Source organism: Chiloscyllium plagiosum, chromosome 4 (genome assembly GCF_004010195.1).
Source record: "Chiloscyllium plagiosum isolate BGI_BamShark_2017 chromosome 4, ASM401019v2, whole genome shotgun sequence".
NCBI lineage: Eukaryota > Metazoa > Chordata > Chondrichthyes > Orectolobiformes > Hemiscylliidae > Chiloscyllium > Chiloscyllium plagiosum.
In genome coordinates, this window is record NC_057713.1 from 7,056,793 (window position 1) to 7,069,687 (window position 12,895).

General features: G+C 42.2%; 1 protein-coding gene across 1 annotated transcript in view; it reads left to right on the forward strand.

The window, feature by feature from the left end:
* Positions 1–721: 721 nt before the first annotated feature.
* Positions 722–12,895, forward strand: part of LOC122549526 (matrilin-2-like) — a 30,901-nt gene continuing 18,727 nt past the window's right edge. Inside the window, exons 1-2 of the mRNA XM_043689382.1 lie at positions 722–772; positions 11,047–11,193. Coding sequence (XP_043545317.1) covers positions 11,049–11,193 — 145 coding nt within the window. The 5' untranslated portion in view covers positions 722–772; positions 11,047–11,048. The remainder of the gene's footprint in view (positions 773–11,046; positions 11,194–12,895) is intronic.

Sequence of the window (12,895 nt, forward strand, 5' to 3'; positions counted from 1 at the left end):
TCCTGACAAGCCAAAAGAATCATTTCAGCAAATCCTGTGAACAGGGATCACTGAACTGCCTTCTCAGTCTTTCCCTCCAACCCTAACACCAATGTTTCTTTGGTGCCTGTTCATGTTCTTCTGTATGTGTATTATAAGGAGGTTAGAGTTTTAATTATCAGATTTATCTGTTGACTATTGTTTACCTGTAGCTAGAATCTATTTATTTATAGTAAAACATTTCAATTTTTGTGATGACTCTGGAAATAGCAGAGCTTGATTTCTAATATATTATCACAATGAGAAATGACAATTTTCATTTTGTGTATCTGTCTGATCATTTGGCCTTCTGCTTTCTTCCTTGCTGTCAGCTAGTTAGCCCTAATTTTGAAAACTTTTCTTCTGGCAATCAGCAGTAGTTCGTGGAGCTTACTATTTCCACACTCTCTGTTAATCCTTTCTCTAGCGTCACGGAAATCATAACATTGGCTATCATTAGTCCTGGCAGTGTGTGAATTGGCCATAATAGTCTAGTTTAGCAACACGAATCTCCACCCCATCTCAAAGCAATAAGGGACTGAGCTTTACCTCAATGGAATAGTCAGCTCCACAAACACAACGAGAATTTTAAAAAGTGGTTTTCGCATCTGGAAATTTGCCCGCCTTACTCTAACCAACCGAGTGCAGCAGCATCATTGGATAAGGTTTTCGCTTTCAGAGTGGTTTCAGAACTCAGCTCTTGGTCCAACGTGTAACTGGGTTCCGAGGTCTGGATAGATTCATGCTGCAGCAGGTACGAAGTTACATATTTACCCTTTCTTTTCAAATCAAACAATAGCTGGATAATTGTTGGGGGAGCTGTAATGTTCTGTCACACAAAAAAAAACTGGTTGTTTTCTCTGAAATATTTCCAGATTGTTTCCAATGAAAGGCTAGACTTTTCACCCCACCCTGTCTTTAAATTTTGTGGCTTTTCTTCTCGAAGAAATCGATTTTATGGGTTTCTAGATTTGCTGCGCTGCAGTAGAAGTAATTCAAATGTTCAAGTTAAACTCTTGCCAATTCCAAACCCTCTCTCCAGAGAGCCCACTGGGCGAGGGGCTACACCACAGGACTCCAGCACCGGGAACAGTCGACTATTTCTTGATTCACATTCTGTCAGCTTACAGTCACAATCAGGTATCCTGCTTTGTTGAAATGTTTTAAATAGATGGGAACGTTAAATGCTTCGCCAGGTCAGAGTTTGCAGAAATAAATGATCGAGTGATCTCCAACAATGTGGATCTGATCCCAATGGGATATCTGAGACTGTTTGGAATTCTAGTAGGTGGAATGGTTAGAATTTTAATATCTGTAATCGGAAGGAATACATTTAAGATCATTGGGAAACGAACAAGAGGGGCATTGCAGAGAATTTATGCCAAAACCTGGCGTTGTGTTCAGCAGTGAACTGCCTGAAGAGGTGGTGGAAGCTGATTCCGTCATAATGTTCAAAACAAGAGTTGGATAAATAATTGCAGGGCTCTGGGGGGAGGGGAGTTAATTGCTCTGCTCTTTTGAAGAGCTTGCACAGGCAGAGTGGGCCAAACGACCTCCTTGGGTGGAGGCTCAACTAAATAATTCCAGGTATTTGTAAAACCTCCAGGGCATGAGGGAGGTTTTGCTAAATCTATACAAGATACTAGTCAGACCAGAGCAGTTTTGGGCTCCTTATATGAAGGAAGATATACTGGCATTGGGGGCAGTCCAGAGAAGGTTGACTGGGCTGATCCTGGACATGGAGGGACCGTCTTATGAGGAGATTGGTCTTTACTCATCGGAATATAGAAGAATGAGAGGAGATGAATATATTTAAAAGAATGGGAGGGTAGATATAGGAAATTGTTTTTCCTTGTAGAAGAATCTAGGAGCAGAGAGCATCATTGAGTCATAGAGTCGTAGAGAGATACAACACAGAAACAGACCCTTCGGTCCAACTCATCCATGCTCATCCAATATCCTAAATTAATTTAGCTCTTGGGCCCTATCCCTCTAAACCCTTCCTATTCATACACCCATCCAGATGCCTTTTAAATGCTGTAATTTTACCACTTCCTCTGGCAGCTCATTCCGTACCCGTACCACCCTCTGCTGAAAAAGTTGCCCCTTAGGTTCCTTTTACATCTTTCTCCTCTCACCCCAAACCTATGCCCTCTAGTTGTGGACTCCCCCACTCCAGGGAAAAGACCTTGTCTATTTATCTTATCCATATCCTATAAGGTCACCCCTCAACCTCTGATGCTCCAGGGAAAATAGCCCCAGCCTATTCAGCCTCTCCCTGTAGCTCAAACCCTCCAACTCTTGTTTTGAATGCTATGACTGAATCAGCTTCTGCCACCTCTTCAGGCAGTTCACTGCTGATCACAACACCAGGTTTTAGCATACACTCTCCGCAATGCCCCTCTTGTTCATTTCCCAATGATCCAATCATCCAATTGCTACAGTGTGGAAACAGACTATTTGGCCCAACAAGTCCACACCGATCCTCCGAAGAGTAAACCACCCAGACCCATTCCCCTACCCTATTACTCTATATTTACCCCTGACTAATGTACCTAACTGACACAGCCCTGAACACAATGGGCAATTCAGTATGTCCAATTCACCTAACCTGCACATCTTTGGATTAAGAAGTTGCACTCAGAGGGGAGTGAATCTGTGGAATTCGTTACAGCAGTTGGCTTTCAAGGCTGGGTCATTAAGTACATTCAAGGCTGAGATAGACAGATTTTTAATCAGTAAGGAGAATCAGGGGCAACAGGGCAAAGGAAAGAAAGTGGAGTTGAGGATTATTAATCAGCCATGATCTCATTGAATGGTGGAGCAGACTTGATGGGCTGAATGGCCTACTTCTGCTCCTATCTCTGTGATAGGGTTAGAGTTACTGTGCTGTAGTAAGGCAAGCTATGTAATTTTTGGCAGTGCATCCTTAACAGTTTTTTTGACCAGCTTAGTACACATTTAGTGGTCTGCTGAGCAGGAATGCTGTGCAAAGTGTGTCCCCCTCAATAAGCCCCTTGCACCCACTCCCAGAGACATTGTGGTGCCAAGCAGTTGAAATCCTGTGCACGATCGGGCAGTGTCAACGCACCACAGGCTTGTGAAGCTCAGGAATACATCAGCCACCAGTGTTGCTGCACTAACCCAGCCATAGAGGTTTACAGCACAGAAAAACCTTTATCCATTGTGTCCACACTTCTCAAAAACAACCACTGAACTGCTCTAATCCCATTTTCCAACACTTGGCCCATACCTTGTATTGCAAATGCACAATTATATACATTGAAATGCTATCAGGGTTTGTGTCTGTACCAGGCTGACACACAGGGAGTCCAGATTCCCATCAGTCTCTGGGTAGTATGTGTTGGGGTTGACAAAGTTGAGTTGCCCATGTTGGATTTAGGTCACCCCAGCATCATTTAAGTTGGAGGAAGGATACCAAAAAATGATGAATTTGAAGTTGAGGGATATGAATACGGAGCTACAGTGTGTGGGTTATGGAAAAAAGTCACTAATGTCACTGGGCCAGTAATCTGGAGATCTGGACTACTGATTGGGAGATTGTAGTTTTTTTTTAAATTCATTCACAGGGTATGGATGTTTCTGGCTAGGTCAGCATGTATGACCTACCCATAATTGTCCAGAGAGCAATAGAATGTCAACCACATTGCTGTGAGTCTGGAATCACATCTAGGCTAGAGCAGGTAAGGATGGCAGATATCCTTCCCTAAAGGGCATTAGAGATTAGATTCCCTACAGTGTGGAAACAGGCCCTCCAGCCCAACAAGTCCACACTGACCCTCCGAAGAGCAACCCACCCAGACTCATTTCCCTCTGACTAACGCACCTGACACTAAGGGCAATTTAGCATGGCCAATTCACCTGACCTGCACATCTTTGGACTATGGGAGGAAACTGGAGCACCCGGAGGAAACCCATGCAGACACAGGGAGAATGTGCAAACTCCATACATACAGTCACCCAAGGCTGGAATCAAATCTGGGTTCCTGGTGCTGTGAGGCAGCAGTGCTAACCACTGAGCTACCGTGCCATCCCAGGTAGGATTTTAGTGAACCAGGTGGGATTTTCCTGACAATCGGCAATGGTTTCATGGTCATCATTGGACTCCTAATTCCAGATACTTGTTGAATTTAAATTCCACCAACCAAAAAATGATGAATTTGAAGTTGAGGGATATGAATACGGAGCTACAGTGTGTGGGTTATGGAAAAAAGTCACTAATGTCACTGGGCCAGTAATCTGGAGATCTGGACTACTGATTGGGAGATTGTAGGTTTTTTTTAATTCATTCACAGGGTATGGATGTTTCTGGCTAGGTCAGCATGTATGACCTACCCATAACTGTCCAGAGAGCAATAGAATGTCAACCACATTGCTGTCGGTCTGGAATCACATCTAGGCTAGAGCAGGTAAGGATGGCAGATATCCTTCCCTAAAGGGGATTAGAGATTAGATTCCCTACAGTGTGGAAACAGGCCCTCTGGCCCAACAAGTCCACACTGATCCTCCGAAGAGCAACCCACCCAGACTCATTTCCCTCTGACTAACACACCTGACACTAAGGGCAATTTAGCACGGCCAATTCACCTGACCTGCACATCTTTGGACTATGGGAGGAAACTGGAGCACCTGGAGGAAACCCACGCAGACACAGGGAGAATATGCAAACTCCATACATACAGTCACCCAAGGCTGGAATCGAATCTGGGTTCCTGGCGCTGTGAGGCAGCAGTGCTAACCACTGAGCCACCGTGCCATCCCAGGTAGGATTTTAGTGAACCAGGTGGGATTTTCCTGACAATCGGCAATGGTTTCATGGTCATCATTGGACTCCTAATTCCAGATACTTGTTGAATTTAAATTCCACCATCTACCATAGCAGGATTCACACTCAGATACCCAGAACGTCACCAGAATCTCTGGATTAATGTTCTAGCCAGTATACCACTTAACCACCACCTCTAATTCAAAGCATTAAATAAATTTGGAATCAAAATAAAACACATCAGCAACAGTGACCATGAAATTATTGGGTTGTTATAAGATCAGATCTGGTTCACTAATCCCTCTAGGGAAAGGAAATCTGCCATCCTCACCTGGTCTGGCCTACTTGTAACTCCAGACCTACGGCGATGTGGTTGACTTGTAACTGAAATAACTCCATAGAGGCCAGTATCCTGTCACCAAATCCCCCGTTATGTACATGTGGAGAGTCCTTGACACTGATCCAGGTCCCTTAGTGCCAGCCCTCAGAGTGAACAGAACCCCTGACACTCCTGTTTATGTCTGTCAGCCAGGACTCCCTGATTGGATCAGTTAACAGCCCCAATCAGGGAATCATTAATAAGGAAATAACTATTTATTTTAATTGAACTATTTTTAAACAACAACAAAAAAGAAACATGAATTGCTGATTTATAACTATATAACCTTCGAAACCCATGACCATTTACAGCAGATATGTGGGAACACTATTATCTGAGAGTTTCTATCCATCCGAATGGAAAGATATCACCACTCCCTCTAACCATGGTTCCTGGATGTTCAATAGCATTGCTATGACTGAATTACTATCACTAACATTGCAGACCACATTTGGAATATTGTGAGCAATTTTGAGCCCTGTATCTAAGGAAGGACATGCTCTGGAAGGGGGTCCAGAGGAGGTTTACAAGAATGATTCCAGGGATGAAGGGCTTAGAATATGAGGAACAGTTTAGGACGCTGGATCTGTACTAAATAGAGTTTAGAAGGATGAGGAGAGATCTGACTGAAATTTATGGAATACTGGGAGGTCTGGATAGAATGGATGTGAAGAATATTTTTCTACCAGTCGGAGAGACTCGGACCCGAAGGCACAGACTCAGAGTGAAGAGGTGACCCTTTAAATGAGGAGGAAGTTCTTCAGCCAGATGGTGTGGAGTGCATTGCTACAGAGGGCTGTGGAGGCCATCATTGAGGGTTTTTAAGACAGGTTCTTGATTTGTAATGGGATCAAGGGTTACGTGGAGAAGGCAGGAGAATGGGGTTGAGAAACACATAAGCCATGATTGAATAGCAGAGCAGACACAGTGGGCTGAATGGCCTAAATTCTGCTTTTTTCCTGTATGGCCTTTTGGAATTCCTTGCTGTTAATGTTCTGGGGGTTACCATTGATTATAAACAGCTGGATCTGTTATATCCCTCACCAACCTGACTTGGAAATATTTCACTGGATCTTCACTGTCGCTGGGTCAGAATCCGGGAATTCTCTTACCAAGGGCATTGTGGGCCAAGCCACAGTATGGACTGCAGAAGTTCAAGAAGGCAGCTCACCCCCACCTTCTCAAGGGATTATTAGGGATAGGCAATGAATACTGGGCTCAGGCTTCTGCATCCCATTAATGAATTTTTAAAAATCTTAAACTATCTGTTTCTAAAATGCCCATGCACATAGATACAGCCACACAAAGAGACAAGAGAAGGCCCAGGTCTTTACAGTGGGGAAAGTAAAAGAAAGAGAAAACAATTCTGACCCCAGTTTGAGTAACGCACATTGAATCACTTCCTTCCCCTTCCTTCCTGCTCAGACCATGATGTTTCCATAGCGATGCTATCTTTCATTCACTGATTGGGAATTTCCCCCTTTCAGTGCTTCTAAAGATGGTTTTTCACCCTAATCCTTTCAACAGGCAATTTGCTCTTCCTAGTTACCTGCCAAGCGAGAAGAGTTACTGGGAGATTTTCTGCTACTTTCTGTCTGTGAAACATTCACAGTTGCGCGTGTAATTAAAGGCAGGAGTGCAGCTTAATGGGTCCACAGGGTTTCTGTTTCAGGAGAAGAGATTGAATCACCAGCAGGTGACAATTGATGCAGCCTTTGAGGAAATTCACAGACTAGATCTTCAAAAGTAAAGAGTTCTAATCTTTCATGAAGGAGAGAAAATTTTAATGAGATTTGGTTATCCATAGTGTCACTAAAATCTAGCTGGGTTACAGAGAAATTAGTGACTGCATCTTGATGTGCTCTGGGGAGTATTTCACTATCATTAACTGTTCATTCATTTTACCTCATGATAATTTTGAATATTAGAATATAAATTGCAAGCATTTTGTAGATTGTTTTCCTTTCCTGACAATGCACAATAAACTTCTGCAGTCTGTTGAAAACTGGAAGTTGTGGCTTTACTCTCTTAATAAGTACCTAGGATTTCAAAAAACTGTTGACTTTAGACAAAAATGTTACTGGGACCTAAACAGACTGTAATATAAAATTGGGGGCACACCCAGGACTGTAACAAATGACTAAAAACCTCATCACACTAACCCTCCCAAAAAGGAACTTAGACACATTCCCCACCTTTCTCCATAGTTAAGTCCAGATGCTTATTCAATTTTCTTTTGAAATCAACAATGAATTGCTTCTACCACATTCTCAGGCAGTACATTCCAAAGCATACAATTCATTGTATAAAAAAAAGTTCTCATCTTGCTTTCAATATTTTTCCTAATCATTTTGAAAGCACGTTCTCCAGTTATCGACCCTTCTGCCAATAGGTAACCATTTCTCTCTGTCCAGATCCTCAGGACTTTGAACAGATCTATCAAAATGACGATAGTGATTTCACTGTAACGTCACTGGATATTAATGGTAATGGTGACTATGATAAATCTCAATGATTTATTTTAAGTAAAACTCCTGTCTGGTTCATTCATTTCCTTGAGGGAAGGAAATCTTCTGTATTGACCTGATTTGGCCTGTATGTGACTTGATCCTCAGCAAATGTGGTTGGCTCTTAACTAACTCCAGGCAATTAGGGATGGGCAATAAATGCTGAGTTTGCTGGTGACATCCCACGTTCCATGAAAGAATAAAGGAAATCTCCCCTCTCCATCTAAGGAGAGCCTTCCCAACCAGCTTCTCTGATCTCTCCTTGTAACTAAAGTCCCTCATCCCTGGAACCATTGTTGTGAACCTTTTCTTCATTGTCTCTGTAAGGATCTTGGATTAGAACTCTGTGGATAACTGCAAAATGGAGCAGCCATACGCCTGTCTTTTCAGCTACACCATGTATTTGAAGTTGTTTGTCAGTTCGCTGAGCTGGTTGGTTATCTTGTAAGCTTTTCATCACCCTTCTGGGTGACATCTTCAGTGCTGTGTAGCCTCTTGTGAAGTGCTGTCATTGTGGTCTGCCCAGAATTTATACGGTTCTGTCTGTCATGGCAGGTGGTTCTGGTTCTGGTTTGGTACTGTAAATGGGGTCGATTTCAACGTGTTTGTTTATGGCACCAGTGGATGAATATCAGGCCTCCAGGAATTCCCTGAGCTTGTCTTTGTTTAGCCTGTCCCATTATCATGACGTTGTCCCAGTTAAACTGGTGTCTTTCATTGTCAGTGTACATTAATATGAGGGAGGATTGGTCATGTCATTTTGTTGCTAGCTGATGCTCATGTATTCTGCTGGTAGGTTTCCTGCCTGTTTGTCCTATGTAATTTTCTCAGAGTTGCTGCATGGTGTTTTATACATCACATTCATCGTGCATGTTGTGGGTATGGGGTCTTTTGTCCTGAATAGTAGCTGGTGACGTGTGGCTGTGGGTTTGAGTGCAGTCATTATTCCCAGAGGGCATAAAAGTCTCATTGTTAGTTCTGAGACATTTCTAAGTGTAGGATAGGGTGGTCAGTGTGTCGAGGGGCACAGTGTCTTCTTGGTATTGTTTGTATGCCAGGCATTGGCAGATGAAGCTGCTAGGGTACCCATTATTGGCAAAAACTTTGTATAGGTATTCCTCTTCTTTTATGTGGAGTTCTGAGGTGTTGCAGCGTATTATAGCTTGTTTAAGCAGGATCTTGACACAGCTCTGATTGTGCACATTGGGGTGGTTACTGTTGTAATTAAGGATCTGGTCTGTATGTGTGGCCTTTCTATACACTCTGGTAAGGAATTCCCCATTGTTCGTCAAAGAACAGGAGTTAGTTGTTGTCCTGTTCTTCTCTGGTGAACCTGATCCCGGTGAGTATGGAATTGATGAGATGGTGTGTACTTTCCAAATTGGACCATTCAATGATAACAAAGGTATTGTCCACGAATCTGATCCATAATTTGGGCTGGATCATTAAACTGTCTGAGTAGACACCCCAGGCAATCACTCCACTCTGGGAAGAGACATTCCCTCACATCGCAGTTTTCAGTGATTATTCTGCAACAATGTGTCCTGGTTTGAGACTGCCCAGCTGGTAGAAACATCTCAACATCTACTCTGTCACACCACCTCAGAATCTTGTACATTTCAATAAAATCAGCCCTTTGGTGAATAAAGGTCTAACTCATTCAGCTACTCTGATAGATAGTGCAATGAAACATTATTCCTGAAAGTTTCCAATGAGTAGGGACCTTGCTAAAGCCCTTGCTGATTTTCCTTGATTTTATTTTATTCTTTTATCAATTTTCTTACGGAACTGGAAACTGAGAATTGTAAGCTAACAATGACTTGTGAGTAACAACTTGTGTTAAAATGAAAAAAAGACCATAGAATCGTAAACGAAAAGCTTTTGTTTAATTGTGAGGCCAGCCCTGGAAGTTATTTGCAGATTGGTTCCTGATCAAAAGGTTCTACAGATGTGGCATCAACCGGTAAGAGCATTACATGTAAACAGATTGACTGAAGTTGTTTATTAATGAAGCCAGTCCTTGGGAGTTGGTTACAGCAAGTTTGGAATGGACCTTATGCCCTAACAGATGGTAGATATTGAATGAGAACTGGGACCTGATGGAGGGGAAGGTCAGTCTGTCAGGGAGAGGACAGCATTTGAATTGAGTTTTGGACTGTGTTTTCTCTGATTATTGATGCTACAGCTTGAAGATTTGAAAGTTCCATACCTAACCTCCCACAAGCATCTCTTAGTCATTCAGAGAATAGAAAACCAAGCTAGATGTATTCCTGCCTTTATCTGGGTGAACTGTAAAATCAACCATAATCGACATCTTCAGGTAATCAACCAAGGAACCATGGCTCAAGCCTGTAGAGCAATACGTTCTACAGAGAAACCCACTGAAGCAATCCAGCCAGTTTTGTTCTTTTCTTTTATTCATCCTTTAACTGTGTGTGTGTGTGTGTCTGTCTATCTGTCTCTCTTTTGTGTGAATTGAGCTGATATCAAAGGTTTTTGGGTTTTAGTATCAACCAACTACATTACTTTGTCGTTTAATCATACACTACCAAAGTTATTTTATTGTTAATAAATTACAATGTTTTTTGTTCTAAACTACAAACTGGTGTCAAAGATTGACTATTCTCACAGTCTGGGATTGTTTATTCAAAAACTCTAATGAGGAACCATTGGGGTCAATTTTAAGGATCTTTGAATGCTTTAATGTTACCGTGTTGCTGATTTGGTTCAGTTGTCTTTCTCCATGTCATTACAAAAGAATAAAATAGAACAGTAATGTATTACCATTTGCAAAAGGTACAGTGAAAAGTGTTTAAGTCGCCATAATCTGGTGCCTATATTAATAACAGAAATCATACATTAAAAATAGACAAAGGGCAACTTTGTTCAATTCATGGCACATGGGTTCCCAAGGTCAAGGAAAAGACAACCTATACTCTCTGGAGTTAGAAGGATGGGAAGTGATCTCATTGAAATTTATCAGATTCTGTGAGGACTTAGTAGAATAGATGGTGACTGTATGTCCCCCACCCTTCCACCACCCACCAACTGGAGAGTCTAGAAACTGGGGGCATTATCACAGATTAAGAGATTGACATTTGGGACTGAAATGAGGAGGAATTTCTTCACTCAGAGAGCAGCAGACCTTTGGAATTCTCTACCTCAGAGGGTTGTGGAGTGTTCAGTATTGACAGCAATAGATGGGTGTGCATGTTGTGAATTTGGGATGCAGGGAGAGCTGTAAGACTTAGCTGGAGCCAATGAAGTTGAGCACTGATGTTACTGAAGAAGCTCGAGATGGGAATAGTGGCTGACTTCCCTATTCTTAATGTTCGTCTGTTCTTATAACTCCTCAGGTATGAAGATGACACCGCAAAATATCTTCCTCCTGCTTCTTTTGGAAATTGCACTGGTTGAGAATGTTGCATTGGCCAGAAAAACACAGCATGCAAAACAATCCAAAGTGAGCACAGGGGATGAAATCGCAGCACAACAATATGTTGGTGAGTACTGGCAGATAGCTCAAAACAACAGATCACACAAGTTGGCACTAAAGCATCTCGGTAAGGAAAAGGGACCATATCAAAAAACTGGGAGTGAGTTAAATAAGCAGCAACAACTAATCTTCCATCCATACCTCCTGCATATTGAAAAAGATCCTGTAAAGTTCACATGGAGGAAAGATACCAGAGCTGAGTTATCACTGTAATGTGGAGATACCAGAGAGGATGCAGTTGTTCTTTTTAGAGAAGGTTAAGAGGAAACGTAATGACACAAAGATAAAACAACTGTGGATGCTACAGGTCTGAAACAAAATCAGAAAATGTGACAGAAACTCAGCAAATCAGGTAGCACCTCTGGGAAGAAAGTAGAATTCACATTTTGAGTCTGGTGATTCTCCATCCGAATGACACAAAGCTAGGTGGGAGGGACAGATAGTGCTGAGGAAGTGGGAAGATTGCAGAAGGACTTGGATAGGCTAGGAGAGTTGGCACAGAAGTGGCAGATGGAATACAGTGTGGAAAGTGTGAGGTTCTGCACTTTGGTCGGAAGAATAGAGATGTGGGCTATTGTTTATGTGGCAAAGGCTTCAGAAATCTGAAGCACAAAAGGACTTAGGAGTCTGAGTTCCCTAAAGGAAAACATGCAGGTTCAGCTGGCAGTTAGGAAGGAAAACACAATTTGTGATTCATGGACAAGGATTCCTAAATCACTTTGTGTTGTAGCGTTCTGCAGTCTTTCTCCATTTAAGTAATATTCAGCTCCTCCAATCCTCCTACCAAAATGCATAACTTCACACATCCCCACATTACATCTGCCACACTTTTACTCACTCACTTAACATGTTTATATTTCTCAGCAAACTTTTTGTGTCATTCTTATCACTTGCCTTCCCACAAATTTTTGTGTCATCCACAAACCTGGCTATCCTCATCCACATTCCTGATGAAGTGCTTACACTCAAAACGTCGATTCTCCTGATCCTCGGATGCTGCCTGACTTGCTGTGTTTTCCAACACCACACTTTTTGACTCTGATCTTCAGCACTTTATCCTCGTATTTTATATATTGAAAATAATGATTATTACTGATCCCTGTGGCATATCATTGTTTTACAGGTTGCCATCCTGAAAATGTCCACCTTATCCCATTTCTCTGTCTCCTCTTAGCCAATCCTCTATCCTTAATGTTGTTTTTCCTGTTGTTTTTGCTGCTAATGGTAGCACAGTGAGTATGCTATGATCTGGAACGTATTCCAGCAGGATTCTGGAATAGTCAGTGGTTTTAACAGATGACAACAGGATCCGATGGTATTTTCCAGCCAAATCTGCTGAACGATGACCAAACCATTGTCTGTCATATCCTTTCATGCCTGCGTCCTTTGCTGTAAGGGAGTGGAGATGGGTACCCTGCCAGGGGAACAGTCAGGATGAGAGAGCATTATGGAGCAGACCAAATCCCCTCAAAATATTTAAGAGGGTAGCCTAGACCCTAATTTTTTCTTATTTTAAAGGTAGATGTGAGTGGATATTCCAGGTATGATGCAGCTGGTCAAACCACTTGGCTTTAAGCAAAACAGTATTTATTTAAACACTACACTTAAAACATGAACAAAGGAAGCAGAATTTAGAATAACTTAAGATTTAGATTACCTACAGTGTGGAAACAGGCCCTTAGGCCCAACAAGTCCACACCGACCCTCCA